This window comes from Centruroides sculpturatus, unplaced genomic scaffold (assembly GCF_000671375.1).
Source record: "Centruroides sculpturatus isolate CEXI.00-Female unplaced genomic scaffold, Cexi_2.0 scaffold926, whole genome shotgun sequence".
Classification (NCBI taxonomy): Eukaryota; Metazoa; Arthropoda; class Arachnida; order Scorpiones; family Buthidae; genus Centruroides; species Centruroides sculpturatus.
Genome location: NW_019385546.1, coordinates 49,027 through 70,847, shown reverse-complemented (window position 1 = coordinate 70,847; position 21,821 = coordinate 49,027). Strand labels below are relative to the sequence as shown.

Sequence of the window (21,821 nt, the reverse complement as noted above, 5' to 3'; positions counted from 1 at the left end):
TGCCATATATATATATATATATAGATTTATATAAATTTAAATTTTGCATTTTGCAAGGAATAGTTTTTACACAACTAAGTAGATGTGAAATGTATTTTTTCTTTGACTATTAATTCAACTATTAAATTCTAAAAGACTTGTAAAATTTAAATGTTCATAATATTAGTGTAAAATTTTTTACACTAATATTAATAACACATGCATTTTTTTCCTTGTGCAAGAGATCTTTCTGTTTTAAAAATTTGGGTATCCCAAATTTTTTTTTTTGGACTGTAAGAGTGACTAAATTAATCTGGTTAATTGAGCTAAGATGAGAGTTGTATATTACAAGGTCATCAAAAACATTTGAAAAAAACTTTTTTAATATATCATAATTTAAATATATAGTCATTTTTTAAAATACTTTAATAAAATTCTCTCATATATTTTATTATAATGCTCTGTTGACTGAATAGTTTCTAAAAAAAATGAATGCCTTGCATTCAATATTCTAAAATGTACAGCATGCATAATAAAGTTCTTATACCTTCACATAACTGACAAACTCAGATAGCTAAAGTTATGAATATGATGTATAGTTACAGTAAATTGACAAAATACTACAAGACAAGATCACTTGCAGTACACCTAGCAATAAAATTCAAAATTAGCACTCCTATCTTGAAAATGGTGCACAGTATGGGAAGAAAGTCAATTACAAAGTCAAAGAGCATGATCAATTTAGTATGAAAAACTCCTGCATACAAGAAGAGAAAGTGTGAAATGCTAATGTGCACATCAAGCAAAGACAGTAAAATGTGTATTTATGTTTTATTTATATCACATATTTTTCATTTTCCTATATCTTTGTGTGTCATACATTGTGCATCACTCACACTTGTCAGTGTTTAAGGATTTTACTATGTACTCTGTATAAAATAACTTTGTAGTATTTAAATGTCTATTCTGATGATAAATTTGTTAGCATTAAAATTTCCATATATTAAATTTCAAGTTATTAACTTTATTAGTGTTTCTATGCATTAAAAATTTACTAAACTATTATTGATATTGTTGTTTGGTTGTAGTCTGAAATATATAAATGAAAAAATTATAGTTCTCCAATATAATTTTATCCTTTTCCTTTAAACTGCATTATTAAACTGTTTCTTTTTATCATGAACCTATGTTGTGTTCCTGCAAGTGCTTTTGACATAGTTATGCACATTGTCCTCAGGCAGTAATAGAATGAAACAGATTTTGAATGGATTTTTAAAATTAAAACAATAACAGCATTACCCATTTGGAGCATAACATAACTTTAAGAAAAAGAAAATTTAAAACATTAACTTGAAAAACGCGTAACATTGACACACATACGTCTTAATATACAGAGAATGCAGTAAATGCATTAGTCATTTGGAACGTAACATAAAAACCTTAAGAATAAGAAAACTAATAACATTAATTTTTGTGTTTTGGCTTCAAAGGTCATTAACTTACCTTAATGCCTTTTGTATGAATTTTTCTCTTTGAGTTAGAACAATTGTTGGCATGACATCCACAGTATGTATTTGAATTACCTTACAAGATGAGCAATGGAAAACAGATGTTCTTTCCTATGTTGAATCTAGAAAAGCTGTGACATGCCCATCTGGTCTTTCTGTTAAAGTGCAGAAGGCATAATGTAACACCCAAGTTCATAACCATCCACTACTGGGCCTTTCCTTTGTGACTACAAAGTGCTTTGAAACATGTGGAAAAATCCCTCCTCTCGAAGTTGATCAAAAACAATCACAAGTGTCTGGCAGACGCTGAACTCAAATTATACACCACCCACCTGCAATTTGCCAAATCCTGCAACCTGGTCTCTCTCTATGACCAACTTGGGAAATTGTACAGTATTACATCAGGTTTTGCTCGAGAGGTAAGGACAAGGTTGAACAAGAAATTCTGATGGCTCTGTGCTACATTCAAACAACATAATACGGTGCAGCCAACCCCCTTTCACAATTACACGGGGGAGCTTGTTCCATCGTGAGTAGCCAAGATATTGCAACGGGGACCCAGGTATGTCCCATCGCTACATGACATGGAAGCCTCTGAAGCAGTCCCAGCAGACCTCAAGAGCAGGAATCTGCATTTGCAGGAATCTGGTTGTCGTTTGGCACTCAAGAGCTGCCAAACGGCAACCAGATTCCTGCAAATGGAGCTATCAGTCATCTCGACATTTGCCTTGGTGAATCAGTCTTCCGTGGGTGCCAAAAACTGCCTTTGTGACCATTCTGTAAGATGTTACTTGTCAGCAGCCAACATGAGGCTCCTAATGTTGGACAAAGACAAGAAGTTCATCTTATGCAGGGAAGAGGACTTTCTACAGGGCCACAGACTTCTTTAACCACTCACACGCTGTGATCTTATGGGAGGACCAACTCCAGTCATGTTAAGAAAGACAAAGAAAATAGTCTCTCTTCTGGATGTAACTTCAGTTCTTTCAGCAGGCAACATTGGACCCCCCTTCCAATGTTGCCTGCTCCAGGCTTTTCTTTGAAGCCAAAATGCACAAAGTGGGCTGGCCATTGAGGCCACTGGTTAACAAGAGGTCTCACTCCACATACTACCATAAAAAAGCACTTGATAAGATGCTTGGTGGACTTCCCTCCTCCTTCTCCCATGTCATACCCTCATCCACTGTGGGTAAAGGAGTATTATCCACTATGCTTTCTGGTCCCCTAATAAGTACACTTTCCACAAAATGGATGTCATCACATTATATCTTTCTGTATCTCACTTTGAGGCAGTCATGTATGCCAACGCCTTGCTTATCAAGGAGGGCTTCACTGCAGGTCTTGGAGATTTGTGAAGCCTTACTCTTTATCACAGAACACAATTACTTTCACTTCAATGGGAAGGTATACCTACAAAAACAGGGTGTCCCAATGGGTTTCCCGCTCTCCGCTACATTAGTGGAATTGGTCATGAGACATGTGGAGCACAGGGTCTTTAGTTTCTCCCTCACAATAGCTTATCCATTTGTATATTTGAGGTATGTAGACAACATACTTTTAGCATGGCATGGTACAAAGGACTCTTTTCTGACATTAGAACAATACCTTACAAATGTATACTCCTCTATCAGTTTTACCTGGAAAAAGAGGTTGAGAGAAAAACCACTTTTTTAGACCTGGACATCTCCAAATCCCAGAGAGCTTTGGTGTTCTCCGTGTACCATAAGTTTGGTACTGTAATATTTCCCCATAATACCTGCCACAGTCTTCCAACCAAAACAGTATGTTAATGCAGCCACAGCCCCCTTAATCAGAAGGGCCTTTTTAGTACCTTCCACACAACACCTTATCAAAACTGAACTAGAGGCCATCCATGCAGTGGTATGTGACAGGACATAGTTACACCAAATACAACCATATCCAAAACAGAGTTAAAAAGTCCCTTTTCCTTGCCACTACGTTGCACAGTCCAAGGGACTGGTCAGTACTCTGTCCTTCTCTTCCATTTTGTGGCCGCCTCACAACCCGAGTTTGCCAGATATTCAGGCAAAATGTGTTTCTCTTACCCATTGCCCTGCACCCAAGTCTGAAAAGACTTATGTAATGACAGGAATGCAGTTTCAATCCTGGAAAAATTGGGTGTATATTCCATTCCCTTGGAAACCCCAATGTCAGGGCTATACACCCATTATATAGGTGCAACCACCAGAATGTTGGTCAACCACATATCTGAGCACCAGTGTTCTGTTGCAGTGGGGAATTGTGATACTGAACTGTCCAAGTTGGTTGTGCAGCAGCATCACCACACTAGCTTTGGAATCAAGTAGAAATACTCAGGCACTGATTTGGGAGTTGATTCTGATGAGGTAAGTTGTGTCTCTTCAGAGTTCCTGCTATATACCAGTGGTTTTGCTAAGTTTTGTAGTTCTAGGCTTACTTTTAGGGTTAGCTACCAGCTTCCTGTACTTAAAATATATGAAGTTAGGGTTAATTTAGATCAAAAATCTTCTAATCTGAATACCGATATTCTGATAAAATCGCACTTACTAAACCTTTATTGTCTGGTACTTGTAAACTATTTGTAAAAACAAATGTTTTCGGCCTCAGACAAGGTCTTCTTTAGGTTAAAATAATCGGATTCCATTCTTAGAATGAACGTTTAGTTTTAAAATATAATCGAATTCATGCGCATGTTACGTATTGTCACCAGAGTCCTTGAAGCCCTGGAAATCTACAAAGCCGGCAGAACGGGGAGATGTATAAACACCAAAGATGGCAACACACTTTCTTATGCCTGGCGTTACATATGCGAAGAACAACAAAACGATGACGATACGTAACATACGAATGAATTCGATTATATTTTAAAACTAAACGTTCATTCAAAGAATGGAATCCAATTATTTTAACCTAAAGAAGACCTCGTCTGAGGCCGAAAACATTTGTTTTTACGAATAGTTTACAAGTACCGGACAATAAAGATTTAGCAAGTGCGGTTAATTTAGAGTAGTGTGTTAGGCTTAGCAGAAGCTAGGCCTAACACTCTACTCTAGGACAGTTTTTATTCAGCTTAGTCTCCCAGTTTTGCATGTTCTCCATCTTAACCTTCCCAGTTGGTGATTCCTTCTTCTAGCTGCGGAGTATATCGTCTTCCATCTTGGGCTGTTAGTGAGAGTTTTGTTTTGTCCAGTGTCGGTGTTGTGTCTACTCGTGTTTTGCCCTGTGTCATTTTCCCGTGAAATACGTTGTGAATTACATCATGTGTTGTGCACTACTTTTTGGATTACATGGTGTGTGTTGTGTCTAGGTGCCTGTTTGATGTGGGGAATCATCGACACCATCATCTGACTTTTGTTTGTTTGAGAGACACACTAACAAGGAGACCAGCCTCCCCCATCCAGCTGGACTGTCCGTGTTGGCAGGCGTCATTGCCAACACTTGCAGCAATCCAGACAGACCAGACAGGTGCACCATCTGGCTCAACCAGAGTCCTGGGCCGTGTTCAGTAATGCAGAACACCTAAGTCAGAATTCTGAGTGGCTTAGTGGGCAAAGCTAAGAATGTTCTGAGCTTCATTAAATAATTACAGTCGACCCCCCTATAAGATATAGATACGTTCCATTCTTTAGGAATCCGATTTCTTACGAATCGTTCCAATCACAGCCCGACACGTGTCAAGTTTACGGACTACGGCTGATTGAAAGGTTTTCTTACATAAAATTAATCGATTCTAGACTAATCCGACTCAACATTTCCAAAATATGTATATTTTTTTGGAAATAATCCGTATAAATACGCTATAAATAAAAAATTGTAGGATTACTTACTGAGTGTCACCATTCGACATCGCCATTGCTCAACATTGTTTTCGCCGCGGAACAGCTCAGCAAACCGCGGGCGATTTCTAATAACTTATTTTTCTGCAAATAGTTCCTTGAACTTCAGAGACATCATTAATATAAATAATTTTAATCGCCGTTGAATAAGAAATGTTTCTTTCACAAGAAATGTATAAAATTACAGTACTGTATTAGACTTACGGTACCTAATTTACATACTCTACAGATGATAGTTAGCGTAAAAATCTCCGTAGCGTGGCGCCACGCTAGACGGCGGAAATTATATATTTAATTATAACAAAGTTACAATAAGTTAATATATAATTATATGATATAATACCTAATTTATATATAATTTATATAATACTGTCCAGACGATAGAAATCTCTCTGTAGCGTGGCGCTATGGACGGCGGGAAAGTAGTTCGGCTGCCCGATGACGTTTGAGGTAATTATAGGGAATTTTTACTGTTTTTTACGGATACCGGTCACAATTTTTTCGTAGTTTTATAGGAATTGTAATTATAGGGGGTCGACTGTATTCTTAGTTAGACAACTAGGCAAAATGGTGAACGAAGTTAAAATTATGATTGCAACAATTGTTGCAAACAAACTGGTCGAAAAGAATGACATAACCAATACAATTATTCAAATGTAAGCTGCATCATATCATGACAAAATTAATGAAGCAATTATTAATTGTAATCAATGAAATGGACCGTTATCTTCCATTAAAATGTATTCGGAATATGTTATACTGACATTGATAATTTTACATTTTGAAGTCATTTTAACTCATTCTAAAATGAATGAGTTAATGATTTAGAATGAGAGAATAACTTTGTGATTGTTATAATATCAATAAAATACATTTAGTCTAACACAAGCAGACATCTTGCAAATCGTACGACAAGACAACAACAGTGATGTCACTAGAAGTTAGCATAGAGAAAAGAAGCTGATTGAACTAGCTAGAATTCTAGAGGTGGGAGGAGTCAAGCAGTAGTTAGAAATGAGTTCAATATCACAGTGTAACAAGAATTCTGTGTTACTGAACACAGCCCTGGTCAAATCTTCCCAGCCTGAGTCACCTCAGGACAAGCATAGTTTGGCTAGCTCCAGACAGGCGGGATCCTTATAGGCAACTGGCCTCAATACAGTTTTGCTGACAGGACGTTTCATTCTCAGTGCTCTAGACATCAGGAGTTGTGCTGGAGAATATCCACAAAGTAAAGGCATATTTCTATATTGGAACATTGCAATGTATGAATCTGAATTATTTTCACAACACTTATTAAAAAGATGTGTTAATAGTGCCAACAGCTCTTTCGACAAGATGATTGCTCTTGGGATAGTGTGGGCTTGATGTTCTATGAGTTATTTCCCAACACTTTACAAATAATCTGAATTCTTCTGAATTGAAGGGAGGACCATTATCAGAAACAATGACTGAAGGAATCTACTGAAGATTGTTTTTAGATTTATTATGACAGTTTATCATTATTGGAACTGATTGAGACTAATTCGAAATATTTAGAAAAATAGTCTATGATTAGCAAATAAGTAACATTATTATAATAAAAAAAGTCTATGCCCACTTTTTGCCATGGCAGGTTGACATGCTCATGTGGAATAAGAGGCTCTGCATTGTTTGCTCTTCTAAATTGAATGCAGGCGTGACACTGTTTTACTTTGTTTTTTATATCAACATTTAAGTTTGGCCAATACACAACACTTCTTGCTTGTCTTTGGCATTTTTCAATGCCTAAATGACCTTCATGAATAATGTCTAATATTTTGGAATGAAGACTTAAAGGAATTACAAGTAGATGACCTTTAAACAATAAACCATTGATGACATGGAGTTCTTGACATATATTAAAGTAAGGTTTTAATTGACAGTCAAGCTTGTTTCTTGATGTAGGCCACTCAGAGAGACAATATTTTATAATGATTTAAAGACCTGTAACCATTAGGGTCACTAGTTTAATCTCTTCTAGACATTCATGGGACACTGCAAGATTAGTCATCAATAAGTTTGCATGTATACAGAGATTCTCCTCTAAAGAATCCTCTGCATCAGGTGGATCTACTGGGGCCCTACTTAAAGTATCTGCTATGAACAGCAATTTGTCCGGTTTATATGTAACACTCAGATCATATTGTTGCAAATTCAACATCATACATTGTAGATGCACTGGCACTTCAGACAACAGTTTCTTAAAACCCCTTTAGTTCTTCACCCGAGTTAACTCAAGCATGTTACATAGCCTTACATAAAACTCGGTCCTTTCGGCCCCCCAAAAAATTTTTGTTTTTTTGAATTTTTGGAATGTTTTTTAAGTCCCCAAATTTTTTCAAAAATTTTTACCCGTGCAAAAAATTTTTATTGCGATTTTAATGAGCCTTTGATAAGGCTCGATTAAGGCTTAATTGTTTTTTAATGGGAGTTTTTTATCAAATTGATTTCATGGTTCCTAAGTTGTAGTGCACGGATTTTCCTTCGGTAAAGTTATTTAAAGCTGCTTTCTGGTGTCAAAAACCACCTCCAATAGTTTTTAATTTTTTTAATTAATAGATTTTATTATACACACATTTAATTAAGTCGGGGGGTTGGAAATTGTACTTAAAATTTGAACTTTTTAAAAATATTTAAAAATATACGGCCAGATAAAACTCACCCTACTTTAAACCCTTGTCCTCCTGAGACTTCTATGAGAATGTCCTGGGAAATCCAATTCCAGCTGTGTTCAAGGTCATCCAGCTGTGTAAACAATGACTCATCGGTGTCAAATTTCGCAGAAAGGGAAGACAGAGGAAAATAAAGTTTGAAGCTTTTTCTTCAAAATTAATGCATTTCTTTCTGTTTTTTTTTTTCAGTTTTAAGTATTTTTTATGTTTAATTACATTTATATCAAAAATTGCTGGGAACTTAAGGCGTTAAATAATGTCTCCAAAGGTTTATGATCAGTTTCCACAATGACTCTAAGACTGTGACAATAAACATATCTCAGACCAAACTCTCTCAGAGATTATCAAACTCACATGTTAGGCTTAGGTTCTTAAGTGCAGTTACGAAGTCTTCAACTGACTTGTCTGGTTTTTGTCTTCTGGTCAAAAATTGTCTCTCTCAATCGTGAGATTAATTTTAGGTTTGCAATGAGACTCAAATTTTTTTACTAAATCCAAATACTGACAATTGTCCACATCCAAGTTAAAGGAATTGAAAACCTGTAATGCATCTTCTCTGACAAAACATAAAAAATATGGCGACTTTGTGGGAATCACTTTCATTAAATTACTAGTCCGCAAAAAATATTTTAAATTTCTGATACCAGAGTGACCAGTTATGAGCTAAATTTCCTTCTAATAATAACAATGGAACCGGATTGCTGAATAGTTCCTGTTGACCACTTAAACAGCACAAAGTTAAAGATGGCTGACCTTTGTTACTGACTGGTGAACTCATTATTTCAAGCTGTTGCTAGTAGGACGACGACTATAATTCTACAAACATCGCTAAACCTGATATATAATATAGCTAAACACCAACCAAATGCCAAAATTCTATCAGGCTAGTTTAAGCATTATTATTAACATTAATAATTATAAATAATTTATATTATATATCAAGTTTAGTGATGTTTGTATATATTACGCCTTGACGGGGCTTGCGATGGCCGGTTGAGTGCCTTATAAGACGTGGGCACTGGTTGTGTCCCCAGCCGGTGTTGTAATAACCGTTGATGGTATTACATATAGTAACATTGCCAAACTCTTCATTCTACTTTTTGTTGAGTAAACTTTTTGTTTAATCACCTAGTACAGAATTAAATTAAATTAAGATTTATTTATAACCATAACATTTTAATATACTGTACAGTGATACCCTGAACTTATGCAATAGGTGGGACTGAGTGATAACCACGTAAGTCGGGGTATAATTTTGCAATTCACGTAAAATCCAAGTCGGATGTATGTAAGTTAATAAATGTTCTCGTTAATCTTATCTCATCTTTTGATTTGTTCATGGTTAGAAGAAATCACCACATAGTTTCTCAAGACTCCATAGATATAAAAAACACAGAAATAAATAACACAAAATAAATTGTATCTATGTGTCGATTCCGCATGATATGTCCGAACATGTAAGCCAAACAATAGTGTGGGGGGAGTGAGTAATCAAGAGTTGCATGGCGCTCAAACAAAAGACGAATCGACAAGATTTGAAAATCGCATAACTCCGGGTTTGCGTAAGTCGAGATATTACTGTACCTCGTATATTCTTTATTCAGATAAATTTTTCCCCAAATTATGACTTAAAAACTACTAACTCAATAACCAAAACACCAGCAAAAACAGCTCATTTTAACTTGGCAAACATTTTCCTTTGTCTTGAATGAACATCTGCAAGCTTTAAATGTTCAATATTGGAACTACAGGTATTGCAACATGCAAATTTAAAGATGTAACTACTTGTTGATTGGTGGAGATGGCTTCATAATAATCTTGCAGATCTCATGTATATGTAGTGGATTAGTAATGATGCAGATACATTACGATTGGTATGGAAGATATGCTTACATCACTATATATTCAACAAGGTCTGAGAGATTATTATGAGGCCATCTCCACCAATCAACAAGTAGTTACATCTTTAAATTTGCAAGTTCCAATATATGTGGTTCCAATATTGAACATTTAAAGCCTGAAGACATTCTTTCAAGATGGAGGAAAATGTTTGCTGAGTTAATAGTCTCATTAACTTTCCCCCCTGTAAAAGTTTCTGTAATGTTGTTTTGAGATTAATTAAATATTATTATTATCCACTCATTATTTTATTAATTGTTTTATTTTGAAACTAGAGCAAAAATTGATTATAAGTTCATTAAATAAGTATGTATACCTGTATATGACCTTGTATCATATGTCTTGCATTTTCTATAAAAAGTAAAAGCTCAATATTATGGACCCCCGATATAATGACTGAATGTTATTACAGATGGATGATGTTGATCTGGCCAAAAGTATAGAAAAATTATAAGAAAACTCATTCTCTTATGGACTCTTATTGCTGCTGCTACTATTACGACTACTCTACTAATACAGACTTATTTTTCAGTTCTCGCATACCACTGTCCTTCCATTATTATAAACATTTTAGCAGCACTAGCACTAGAGTTCATGCCACCAGGGGCAAGACATGTGTATTTGATGCCCTTATCCCTCTACATAAAATGAAAAAAACTGTTTTAAAATGCCATACCTATTATAAGTGGAAAGAAATTTTTAAATGTTTTTAAATTTTAAGCAGATTTAAACTATTTTAAATAAAATTATATTACTACAATAGTTTCACTGTTCAATATTTTCGCTCACAAAAATTTATGAAAATTTTCTGCACTGAGCAAATGCCCAGTTTACCCATGTGATACCACCAGCCCTGCTTTTTAGTTGCCATTTTATTTTGTTGCAGTTATCATATATTTACTTTATTTGCAAAAAAGTGCTATCCTCTTGATGCTGGCTAATTCGTTTATTAGGGCTTGCTTGGTGGATGAGTGTGAAAACGCTCTCTCCACCAGAGCCCTAAAGGCGGCTGCCTTGTACGGAAACGGGTCACAAGAATCGGCTGGTATGTACGTGGAGGTGGATGAGGGCTTGTGGTATACGGCCGTACATCAAAAGGATAGAAACGGAGCACGGGTTTCCGAACATGACATGCCGCTTAGTTGAACGATACCAACGCCAGAAACACACCCCAACCGCCAGAAAGGTCACCGACCCACAGCAAGATAGCCCAACACAGGTCCCTGTCACATTCAACCCGTACCTCAAGACTGTGCATAAGAAGATAGCCAGAGAGCACGGGATACGATTGGCATACAGAAGATGCCCCACAATTTTCCGTATCCTACGGAATGATAAAGACCCTCCCGATCGCACCAAACTCCTCGGAATCTACTCTATCCCACTCCGAGACAACAGACAAAACGCGGACCTACTATACATCGGCTCAACCAAACGTTCCTTGTGCACCCACCTGCGTGAACACCAAGCGGATAACCGACACGGGATATCCGACACAGCCCTGGCCTCATATGCGTCGGATTCCGAAATCGAAGCGCAACTCAAGAAGGCTACTATCATCATCAACATGCCCCACCAACAGCATCTCAGGTGGCTGGAGGCCGCGGTTATCTACAATGCCGGCCGGCTAACCACCTGCGTTAACCAGAAGGAAGAGCTAATCCTGTCTCTGGCCTGGCAATCGCCATTAGACGCCAACCCGCCGTTTCCTCCCCCACCACACAACCGTGCATGCCAGAAACGACCCACCCAGTTGGAACCGACACCCGATCCCAACAAATAATATACACTCTATCCGGGGAATTTTCAGTCGACCTGAAGAAGAGCAAACTGATCGCTCGAAAACGTTTGTCAAGCGATATACAATATATACACGTAGAGCACCTATCACAGGTTCTGGATAGTGTAACGTTCATTTATAAAAATGTTATATTGAAGTTTAAAACTTATATAAATCACTTAAAAGAAATAAATGATTTTCTAGAAATATATTAACATTCTTTTTTTTTAAATTTATATGTTTAAATATCAATAGCAAAAGAAAACATCAATATGGCTCTGAAATGGTATGCCACCGATCCAGGAATTTTCCCTTATGGGATAAGGCTACCCTAATACACAGGGTATTTGACAGACAACACATAAGAGCATTAGAGACCGCAGAAATCTATAGGGTTTACATAAGAGGAGCATGCATCAACATAAACAATTACATTCCCATACAAATGCATGGAAGTATTATTTAGATTCTTAAAAGAATGTATGTTGCTTACTATATGTCACAGCCATTGTTCAAACTGATTAAAAAAATTTTTTTTAAATTACTTGTAGAATGCAGCTAAATTCTATAAATAGAACAGTTATTTTCATTTTGACTTTTCCTGAAGAAGGCTGATTAAGGAGTGGCCGAAAATGTTCAAATGTTGAATTTGGGTGTTTTGCTGGAAATTTTGTGTTTAGATGAGAGTCTATATATATTGTTCCAATTTATTGCTGTGGTTTTTATGTACATTTTAAATATCCGTAAACTTCCAAAATTAATTTTATTAAAGAAATGTTATATCAATTTATTTTATTTTTATGGAAGTAAACTTGATTAATTTCCTTATCTCTGTACAAATTTTGATAAATTAATCTCTGTATCAATAAATACTACAATTTTGTTTTTGTATCTACCAGGAACTTTGTTAGAAACATTTATCATAACAATGGACAAAGAATTGAACATTAAGTTTTGCTTCAAGTTAGATGAAAATTTTGCTAAAACTCAGTCTATTGTAGCAGTCTCATAAGGAACTCTTTGCCCTGCCCCGCCTATTGGCACTACAGGGTTAAAAGAGACTATGCCTTGTTCATCGACTGGTCGGTACCTGACGCGGTAGACAGGGACGTCATAGCTGGGCCCTATGATGCATCATCCAGACTCCCGTCCGCACCCCGGCCCAGCTCACTAACTTGGCATAACTTTTGTTTGTGCAGCCTGCACTGCACTTATGGTCCACACAACTAAACCTGAATCAGCTCACATATACAAAACACACATACTTATACCTACATGTAGTAGGCATACGGACAACGGGGCCCTTACCCCGAGGAGAGAGGGCCCAGATAAGCCTTCAAACCTATAGATCAAAGAGATCTATGATTTTTCCCATCAATTCCTTTAGTTTCATTAGGTTCCCTTTACTAGCTGCTAGCGTTCGAAGTACTTGTTCAGGGGGCTTAGACCAGTCAACTTGGTCCGCCCCTAGGCGGAAGTCCCTCGTTAGGGGACAGTCAAGTACATAATGCCTCGTGTCTCCGTGAAGACTGCCACAGGGGCAGCTACCATCTCCTTGTCCGAACTTGGACTTGAAGTGGGGGAACCTCCCGTGGCCTGTTAAGATTTGAGTCGACAACGAGCAACAACTTATCGGAGTGAGGCCAACTACAGGCACGAAGGCATAGGTTGGTCTACCTACTGTACTTAGAGTCCAGCGCTCTCGCCAGCTTATCATCGATCTTTGCAGTAGAGTACCTTTTATGTATGTAGTCGAGGGTTCTACCATCCTCGTAACAAATTATAGCAAGCATATGGTGATATGACAATATCACGTGCACATGCTTGAGCGTTATTAAGCATTTCCTGGCAGAAGAAAACAGTTTCAGGTCAGGCACCTCTCATGCACAGCTGAAAACTGACTGGGTCAACAATTTTTAATGGCAATTTGTTTGCAAAACGTCACAAAGATTACAAATTGTTTCAGTTATGCTTTCTTGAATGGAATGAAATAAAAATCTACACTACTCAAACATGTGTACTATACATTGTAAAACTGTATTACTATATACTTACTGTAATAGATAGCACATCTAGATGGTACTTTTATTCAGCTTGAAACAAAATTTAATGCAATTTGTTTTTCCATAGTTGCAGAGCTACTGTTTGTATAGTTTATTCTCATGATAATAAAATAAAAAAATAGTTTTAGAAATTAATTTAATAAAAATCAGTCTTGAAACTTTATGGAGACAAGTTGTAGATGCAACATATAAATACAAAATTATATGCTGTTATTGAGATAAATACAATGATTTGTAAATGATAATATACTGAAATAATATTTTTCATATTTTTTAACCCATTACAGGTAGCCCTTCATTTACGCCGACTGAATTTAGGCTGATTCACAATAATGCCGCTACACAATTTGCTGTGTAATTTCCTGACTCTCCCTATGCTAGACTGATTTTCGTTTCAGTGTTGACATATTTACTAAGCCACAACATAGTATATTTGTTAAAACAAGGATTTTTATCGAATATATTTATTTTTTCTGTTTAATATTGTTGGATTTGTATACATTTACATTAAATTAATATTAATATAAATAAAAATATTAAAATACTAAATGTTCAGGTACACACGTATACAAGAATAAAGGAGGGTTATTATGTCACATAAAAGAAGTGCACCAGAAGTTATCTAAACATATTAAGAAAGCATGGCAATGTATCTCCCTAGAAAAAAAATGGCAGTTATTTGACAAATGGAAAATGGACAAACATGCCCTAATGTCTGTAGATCTTTGAACTTACCTCCATTGACTATTACTACCATTATGAAAAATGCAGATAAAATTAAACACTCTGCACAACAGTTTATGGCAGTAAATGTAAAACATGTGAGTTATAGCAGAGGTAAAATTTTTGAACAAAATGGAAAAATTGTCATCTTTATGGGTGGATGATGCAAATAAAAAAAAAACATTCCCTTGATTCAAGCTGCTATAACTGAAAAAGCAAAATCAATTTTTGATAATCTTAAAGAGACAGATGGAGGCAAAGAAACTTTTTTAGGAAGCAAGGGTTGTTTTATGAGATTTAAATCCCAAAGTAACAGTCATAGTGTAAAATTATGTGGTGAAGCAGTAAGTGCAGATGTTGCGGCGACAGCTGCTTTTCCTAAGGAATTTCAGGGTTATGTAGAACAAGGCAACTATTCTCCAGACCTAATCTTTTAACATTGATGAGACTGGTCTTTATTGGAAAAAGTTACCAGCATAAACTTTTATTTCTTGTAAAGAATGTTCCACTCCAGGTTTTAAAGCTGCAAAAGATAGATTAACTCTTTTGTTGGGAGCCAATGTTTCAGGATCTTTGGAACTTAAACCGATGTTAGTGTATCATTCACAGGCATCATATGCTTTAAAGGGTCTAAATAAAGACACATTGCCAGTTTATTGGAAATGAAACAAGAAAGCTTGGGTCACACAAGATGTTTTCACAGATTGGTACACAAGTTATTTTTGCCCAACTGTGCTTCACTTTTGTGAAAAAAATAAATTACCACTCAAGGCAAGACTTCTTCTCTTGGACAAAGTTCAAGGACATCCACAAACCCTTGATGAAATAAGAACACCATTGGATGTCAAGGTTATTTACATGCTTCCTAATACATCTCTTTTGCAACCAATAGATCAGGGGGTTATTGCAACCTTCAAAGCTTATTATCTCCGTAATACATTAATGGAAATAATGAGAGTTTTAGACACTTCAGACAAAACAGTTAAAGACTATTAGTGGTCTTTTGATATTTTGAAAGGCATTAAAAACATCAAGTCGGCTTGGAATGAAGTTTCAGCAAAATGCTTAAATGAAGTTTGGTGTAAACTTCTGCTAGCATTGATTTCAAAGAAGTAGTACATCAGGAGAATTTAATTGAAGACATTACCAGCCTTGCATGTGATGTGGGATTAGAAGATGTTACAGAATTTTTAGAAGCCCATGATCAGCCACTCTTGAATGAAGACAGAAGAATTATACAAAGAATTAGATTGTGAACAGTCAGAGAAGGAAGAAAACTAAAAAGAAACGCCAAGAGTTATGAAAATGGTCAATCTAAAGCGTATCCTTTCAACTATGGAAAGTTTGATGGATGAACTTTGTGAGTTAGACAACAATTGGGAGCGAAGTGCAAATGTAAAAATGAGCATTATCGCATCCATTCGACCATATTCCAAAATTCTTAATGAAAGAAAACAAAAATCTAAACAATTAAAGATGAATACTTTTTTCTGAAAAATGTAAGAGATCCAAAACTTTGAAATATCATTTGCTTTTCTTAAGATTTTTTAATAAAAATATTTCACTTTATTTTATCATAAAATACATTTTAAATATTAAATTTATAATATATGTACTTTGTATTATATTGTATTAATAAGCAAAATTATTTGCTTATTTTTCACTTAAGTAGAACCCTAACCCTTTACCTCACTGTAAATATGGGTTCATTTTATGCCGGCTTTTGTAGGAACAGAACTGTGGCATAAACTGAGGGTTACCTGTATTTCTTTTAGTAAGTTATATAATTAATGATGATGAAAACATTTTCTTGAAAATATTCTCAATACTAGTTTCACCTAGCAATTTAATTAATAATAGTGCTTGTTCAACATAAATTAAAATTTAAAAATTTATTAAATTTTCAATGCTTAGAATTTATTATAGAAAAATTATATATGAAAAATAACTAATACTTCAATGTTTTATCAAATTATATATACAACTTTTCTAATTTATTTTAAAATAATTAAGACTTTAATAAATAAAAATTTCCAAGCAGAATACTTCCATCAAGATAAGTATTCTGTTTTTTTCCCATTAAATTAAATATAAAACAAAAAATACATACTTGTAATAACAGGATTTGTTGTAAATCCAGTGCTGGGTTTTATTTTTTTATTACAAGTCAACGATGAAGAATCTATAGTTATTTTCAGAGGCCTTTTAAGTGACGAAGAATCGTTACTTGTTCCGTCAGACACATTGCATGCTAATTTGGAATGGGATACAGCATTGAGATTTGATGATACCTGATGAATTACAATAAGGGAATTTTCTGTGAAAATATGAATCTTGTAATCCATAATGTAATTTATTATTAATTATCTTAGGGATGATGTTTCTAACTATCCAATAATTTACCTGATAGTTATTTGTAGATGAACTAACAGCTACGGAGGAACGATGTTTAAGAATTGCCGGAACCAATCTGTTCTTCTTCACCAATTGCTTAATTTTAATTGTTGGCACATGTTTAGATGGTGTTGTAAGTGAAGATTTCAAGGGTGATGCACCCATTAAAAATGAAGATGTTTTTCCTTGTTCAGGAAAATCAGATGTGGGTCTATGATAAAAAGAGTTATTTAAAGAACTATAAAATATTTAAACTATTTTTTTTTCTTATGTAATCAACTCTTATTGTAAAAAAAATCATGGACTTCCATCATACTGGATTTGTTATAGTAAAAAATTTTACATTTAAATAAATAACCGTTACAAAACCAAAAACACCAGTATAAATGGTAAAAAACTCATATTAGCAAACATGTTCCTCTGTGTTAAATAGACATCTTCAGGCTCTTAACATTCTAAATTTGAAATATAGAGGCTTGTTTATTAGTGGACTGGTCACTTCAACAGTGTCATATACTGCAAAATTATGATAAGAAGTGGGTCTTTCAAGCTGTTGGAAATTAATCTGCATCCTCGAAGTTAATGGCTTCATCTCTTGCAGTAGCTTCATAAATTTCTAACAGCTCCAGAAATTTGAGTCAAGTTCTATTGCCTGTACAGTGTAGAAGTCAGGTACTATAAAAATGTACCTCAATTTCAGGGTCACAGACATAGGTGTCCAAGGCAGTGGTGTTAGGCTTCTATTTATAGAAGTCTAAACATCCCTGCCTTGGCGAGCTATGTCAGTGACCCTGGTATGTGTGATGTGTGGTTTTGTGGAACCTACATAACCTACATATTCTAATGCTCTATTAAATCAGTGGTAATTAAGTGGTATAGAATACATCAAACAATTAACCAGTTTTTAGCAGTTATTATTTGAATTTCACACTTTTTGTCCATATGATACCTTATTACCTTGGATAATACTCTGTTAACCTTGAGTGTTCTAAAACAGTTACTACAGTTGCATAAATATAAATGATTGTATGTTTTTATCATTAAAATACAATAAACTATTCATAAATTTCTTCATATGTACAGATTCTGGTTTACCAAGCTTGCAAAATGAAAAGATAATGAAATAAATTTATCAAAATTTAATCAAATTTTTCTACTTTTATAAAGATATGAATATATCAATAATTTACATAACTGTAACATACTGTACAGTATTTTTAAGAATGATAAAATTGTCTGCAGAAAGTTGATTTTTCTTAAAAATGTGTTAATGTAGCTAATAAAAGAACAGTGACAATATGAGGAAAAAGCTGTAAAAATAAGCCTTATTCCAAGATAACTCAAGGCAAAACAGTCAAATGGAATGTTGTACATTGGATACATGTACATGTACATTTAATAACATACTATTATCAAATATGATGAAGTAAAATACTGTATATGATTCATTTCTATCTAATTAATTGTAACCTAAAATTACAATTACTAAAATTAATTTTAAATTTTATTATTTAGTAACTAGTTGTAAACTAAACACACAGTGAAACCTTAATCATATGGCTACAAAAAAACAAAAGACCTAAAGATCTACAGGGTGTCCACAAAGTCTGGGTACATAAGAATTAACACATACTTTTAAAACAAAATAATTTTATTTGATTCTAATATTAATAAATAACATTTTCAATATGATTTCCATCATTTTCAATACATAATTTGATGCGCCTTGCAAAATTCGGGTGAACTCGATTAAATAAGTCTATATTGCCGTTGATTTCAGCACACTGGTAATGGTGTCCACAAATTATGGTACATCAAATTATGTATTGAAAATGTTATTTATTAATATTAGAATCAAATAAAATCATTTTGTTTTAAAAGTATGTGTTAATTCTTATGTACCCAGACTTTGTGGACACCCTGTACATAAGAAGAAACAGTCATATTTGCCTGTATGTCAAAAAACATACATCAATAATATTTTTTCCATCGTGAAGTCCAATCTGTTCTACAGTTAGATGCAAGATCACTACAAACCACTACTTGCTACATCACATTCCAAAAAAATTAATTGCTGCAATTGCTACTAGCAATTGGATATTAACATTTTTGTGTGTGTACAAATATAAAAAATTATGGAATTAACATTCTTCAGGATTAAAAATTCTAGCCAATAGATGCAAAAAAAAAAAAATTGAGAGACAAGTAATGCAAGTTTAATTTTCATAGTTCAAACAAGTTTTTTTTTTTTTTCAATATTGAATGATAGTTCTGGAAAAGCAATTGTGAGAATTCAAGCTCATGTCTGAATTTTGACAGTTCAATCATTTTTTTCATCAATTCAATTTTTCGTCACTTCTCGAAGTGACGAAACCTTTTAACCCTTCCTGAGAGAAAAGAGAAAAACACAACCCATACACTTCCTATGGCATATAATGTTACGAATGATAAAGCCGATCTAGATGACCATATAAGGAACAATTATTACTAAGGTGCAAGACTAACTCTGACCTTAGTCACCTCAGTAATTACTTCAGTTGTTTTGACAGCTGTTATCAAATTTATGAGATGGAAAGAGTGACAATACCAGATAGAAAAAGTAATAAATCTACAGAAATGTTTCAATTTCTGACAATTAACCTAAACAAATCCTGGACGCTAGTCAACCTTAGATGGGATTGCATCAAACTTAGTATTAGTAAGTCCTCCGGGAGTGTATAAAAAGGGCTTGGACACAGTCCTCTGGGCGGACAGCATCAGGGGACATCAACGGCAGACATCACCAGCAGACATTACCCGGGACATCAGACCCATACCGCCATTCCATCTGTTGCCACCCTTGCCTTTCCACCGTAATCGCTGTCTGTCTCTCGACTACGGGAACCCATGAAGTAAACACATAGCAAAATTTTTAACTCTCTCTCTCTCTCATCTCTCTCTGGTCTTAGTATATAGACTAGACTTAGGTTAGTTGAACTTAAGAAAATATTGGGACCTACAAAGACCCAGAATTTAGATGACTTATCGAAGACAGTCTATCCTTGTCGCGATTTAGAAGTATTTTTGGATTACTCCCTTTTTGTAGCCTTTTGATTTGTACTCGTTTGTATAGCTTATGGTTAATTAAATATGTTATTCTTATAATTAATTAAGTGTCATCCTTGAGTACGACTGACACCTTATCACGACCTTGCTCACCCTCCTACTCATTGACCAGACCGACCATCCCTGACAAAAAAGTCGATAAGTGGGGAGAAGCTCAGTGCTCTACCCCTTCGGTTCTCACACAATACATCCAAGAAGACTAGATTGAGGTTTCACTGTAGTTTAAATAATGTTTCTGAATAGAAACTTTAAGAAATTCCATAAAAGTTAAAAAAAAAAAATTTAACTCTCAGAGAATATAATTATTATTATATATTGAAAACTATATTTTATATATGATAAATAAATCCAAATAAATGAAAAAATTATATCAAAAATTAATAGCCATTCCAAAAGATACTCACTTCTGGCCCCATACAGGTTCAAAATACTTAATCTGAAAAAAATTATTATTAAAATTAATTAAAACAAACTAAAAAGTATTAAAAAATATATTATGATTTAATTGCTATGAAAACATGAATAAATACTCACTGATATCTATTATGGTTCCAGCAGACAGCTATGTTAGCACAAATAAACATCTTTAATCACTTTCAGAGATCTTCAGGTTACTATGCTTTTCCTTAAATCGAATGCTATTATTTGAACAACCATTTTAAAATGGAACATTCTATACACCATGTAATGATATTCAAACTAAAAACATATATTTTTGTCATTAAGTACATCACATTTAACATAATTTTTTTTCTTAGTTAGAAATGAAACCCACATTAGTAGCATCGTTGCTACTAACCAGGGTTTCATTTCTGTATTCAGTATACACTATTCTGTTTTTTTTATTATGCCACATTTCATCATTAAATATGTCACATTTATGTTTTGAATTTTAATATCATCACATGGTATATAGAATGTTCCATTTTAAAACAGTTTTTCAAATAAAAGAATTCAATTTACAGAAATGCATAACAACATGAAAATGATCTCTGAAAGTGTCCGAAAATGTTTGTGCCAATATAGCTGTCTCTGCTGGAACTAGTACTGATGTCTGTGAGTATTTATATCATTTTAGAGTTTATGAGGTGTTTTTTTAACATGAAGAAATCTTTACACGTATAATCTAGTAAAACATTTTAATGAAACTGCTATATATTATTATATAAAAATATAAATTATGAAATATTCAGTAAATTCAAATACCAATATAGTAAAAGCATGGAAAAAAGAAATATTAATACTTTAATTCTATACAAAAACAACACGCAATTACTGGTTGATATTAATAATAAAAATATTTTTTAAATAATTTCTTTTGCTGGTTTAGTGACAATAGAACTTTTATCTTTAATTCTATCATTTTATGGTATTTTCTTTACTTTTTATTCTAAAACTAATAAATATCTAAAATTATTTAATCGAAAAAATTAATTATTGCAATTTTTAAAATTCTGAATACACAAACTGAAATACAAAAAAAACAAGAGATAGAAACACAATAAGTTTCTTGCCTCCCTCCAGAAGGAAATGCAAAGCAGCTCAACTGCTCATGTAATATTTATTAACAAACCACAGACTACCCTTGGTCAATGTGTAATAAAACAGTAGATTTAACAAAGCCATAGGGACAAGATTTGTCATCCTTAACTGAAGACAAATTGTAAGCATAAAAAAGGTAATTTCTGTGGTGACCACTGCTTTTGGATATTCCCAGTTTTAGGAATCTAAAGGGAATTTAAGAATTACACACACAGATACAGACATGAGATAGGTGGTCATAGATAAAAACCACCAATAGCTTTTCAATCTTGTAATCACTAAACAATAAGCAACATTGA

At 34.2% G+C, this 21,821-nt stretch overlaps 1 protein-coding gene across 1 annotated transcript in view; it reads right to left on the bottom strand.

Moving 5' to 3' along the window:
• Window positions 1-21,821, bottom strand: part of LOC111639992 (polycomb protein Asx-like) — a 67,194-nt gene that overhangs the window by 26,491 nt on the left and 18,882 nt on the right. The window contains exons 5-7 of the mRNA XM_023385985.1: window positions 20,385-20,416; window positions 16,885-17,086; window positions 16,592-16,772 (exon numbers count right to left, since the gene is read on the bottom strand). Of these exons, the coding sequence (XP_023241753.1) occupies window positions 16,592-16,772; window positions 16,885-17,086; window positions 20,385-20,416 (415 nt within the window). The remainder of the gene's footprint in view (window positions 1-16,591; window positions 16,773-16,884; window positions 17,087-20,384; window positions 20,417-21,821) is intronic.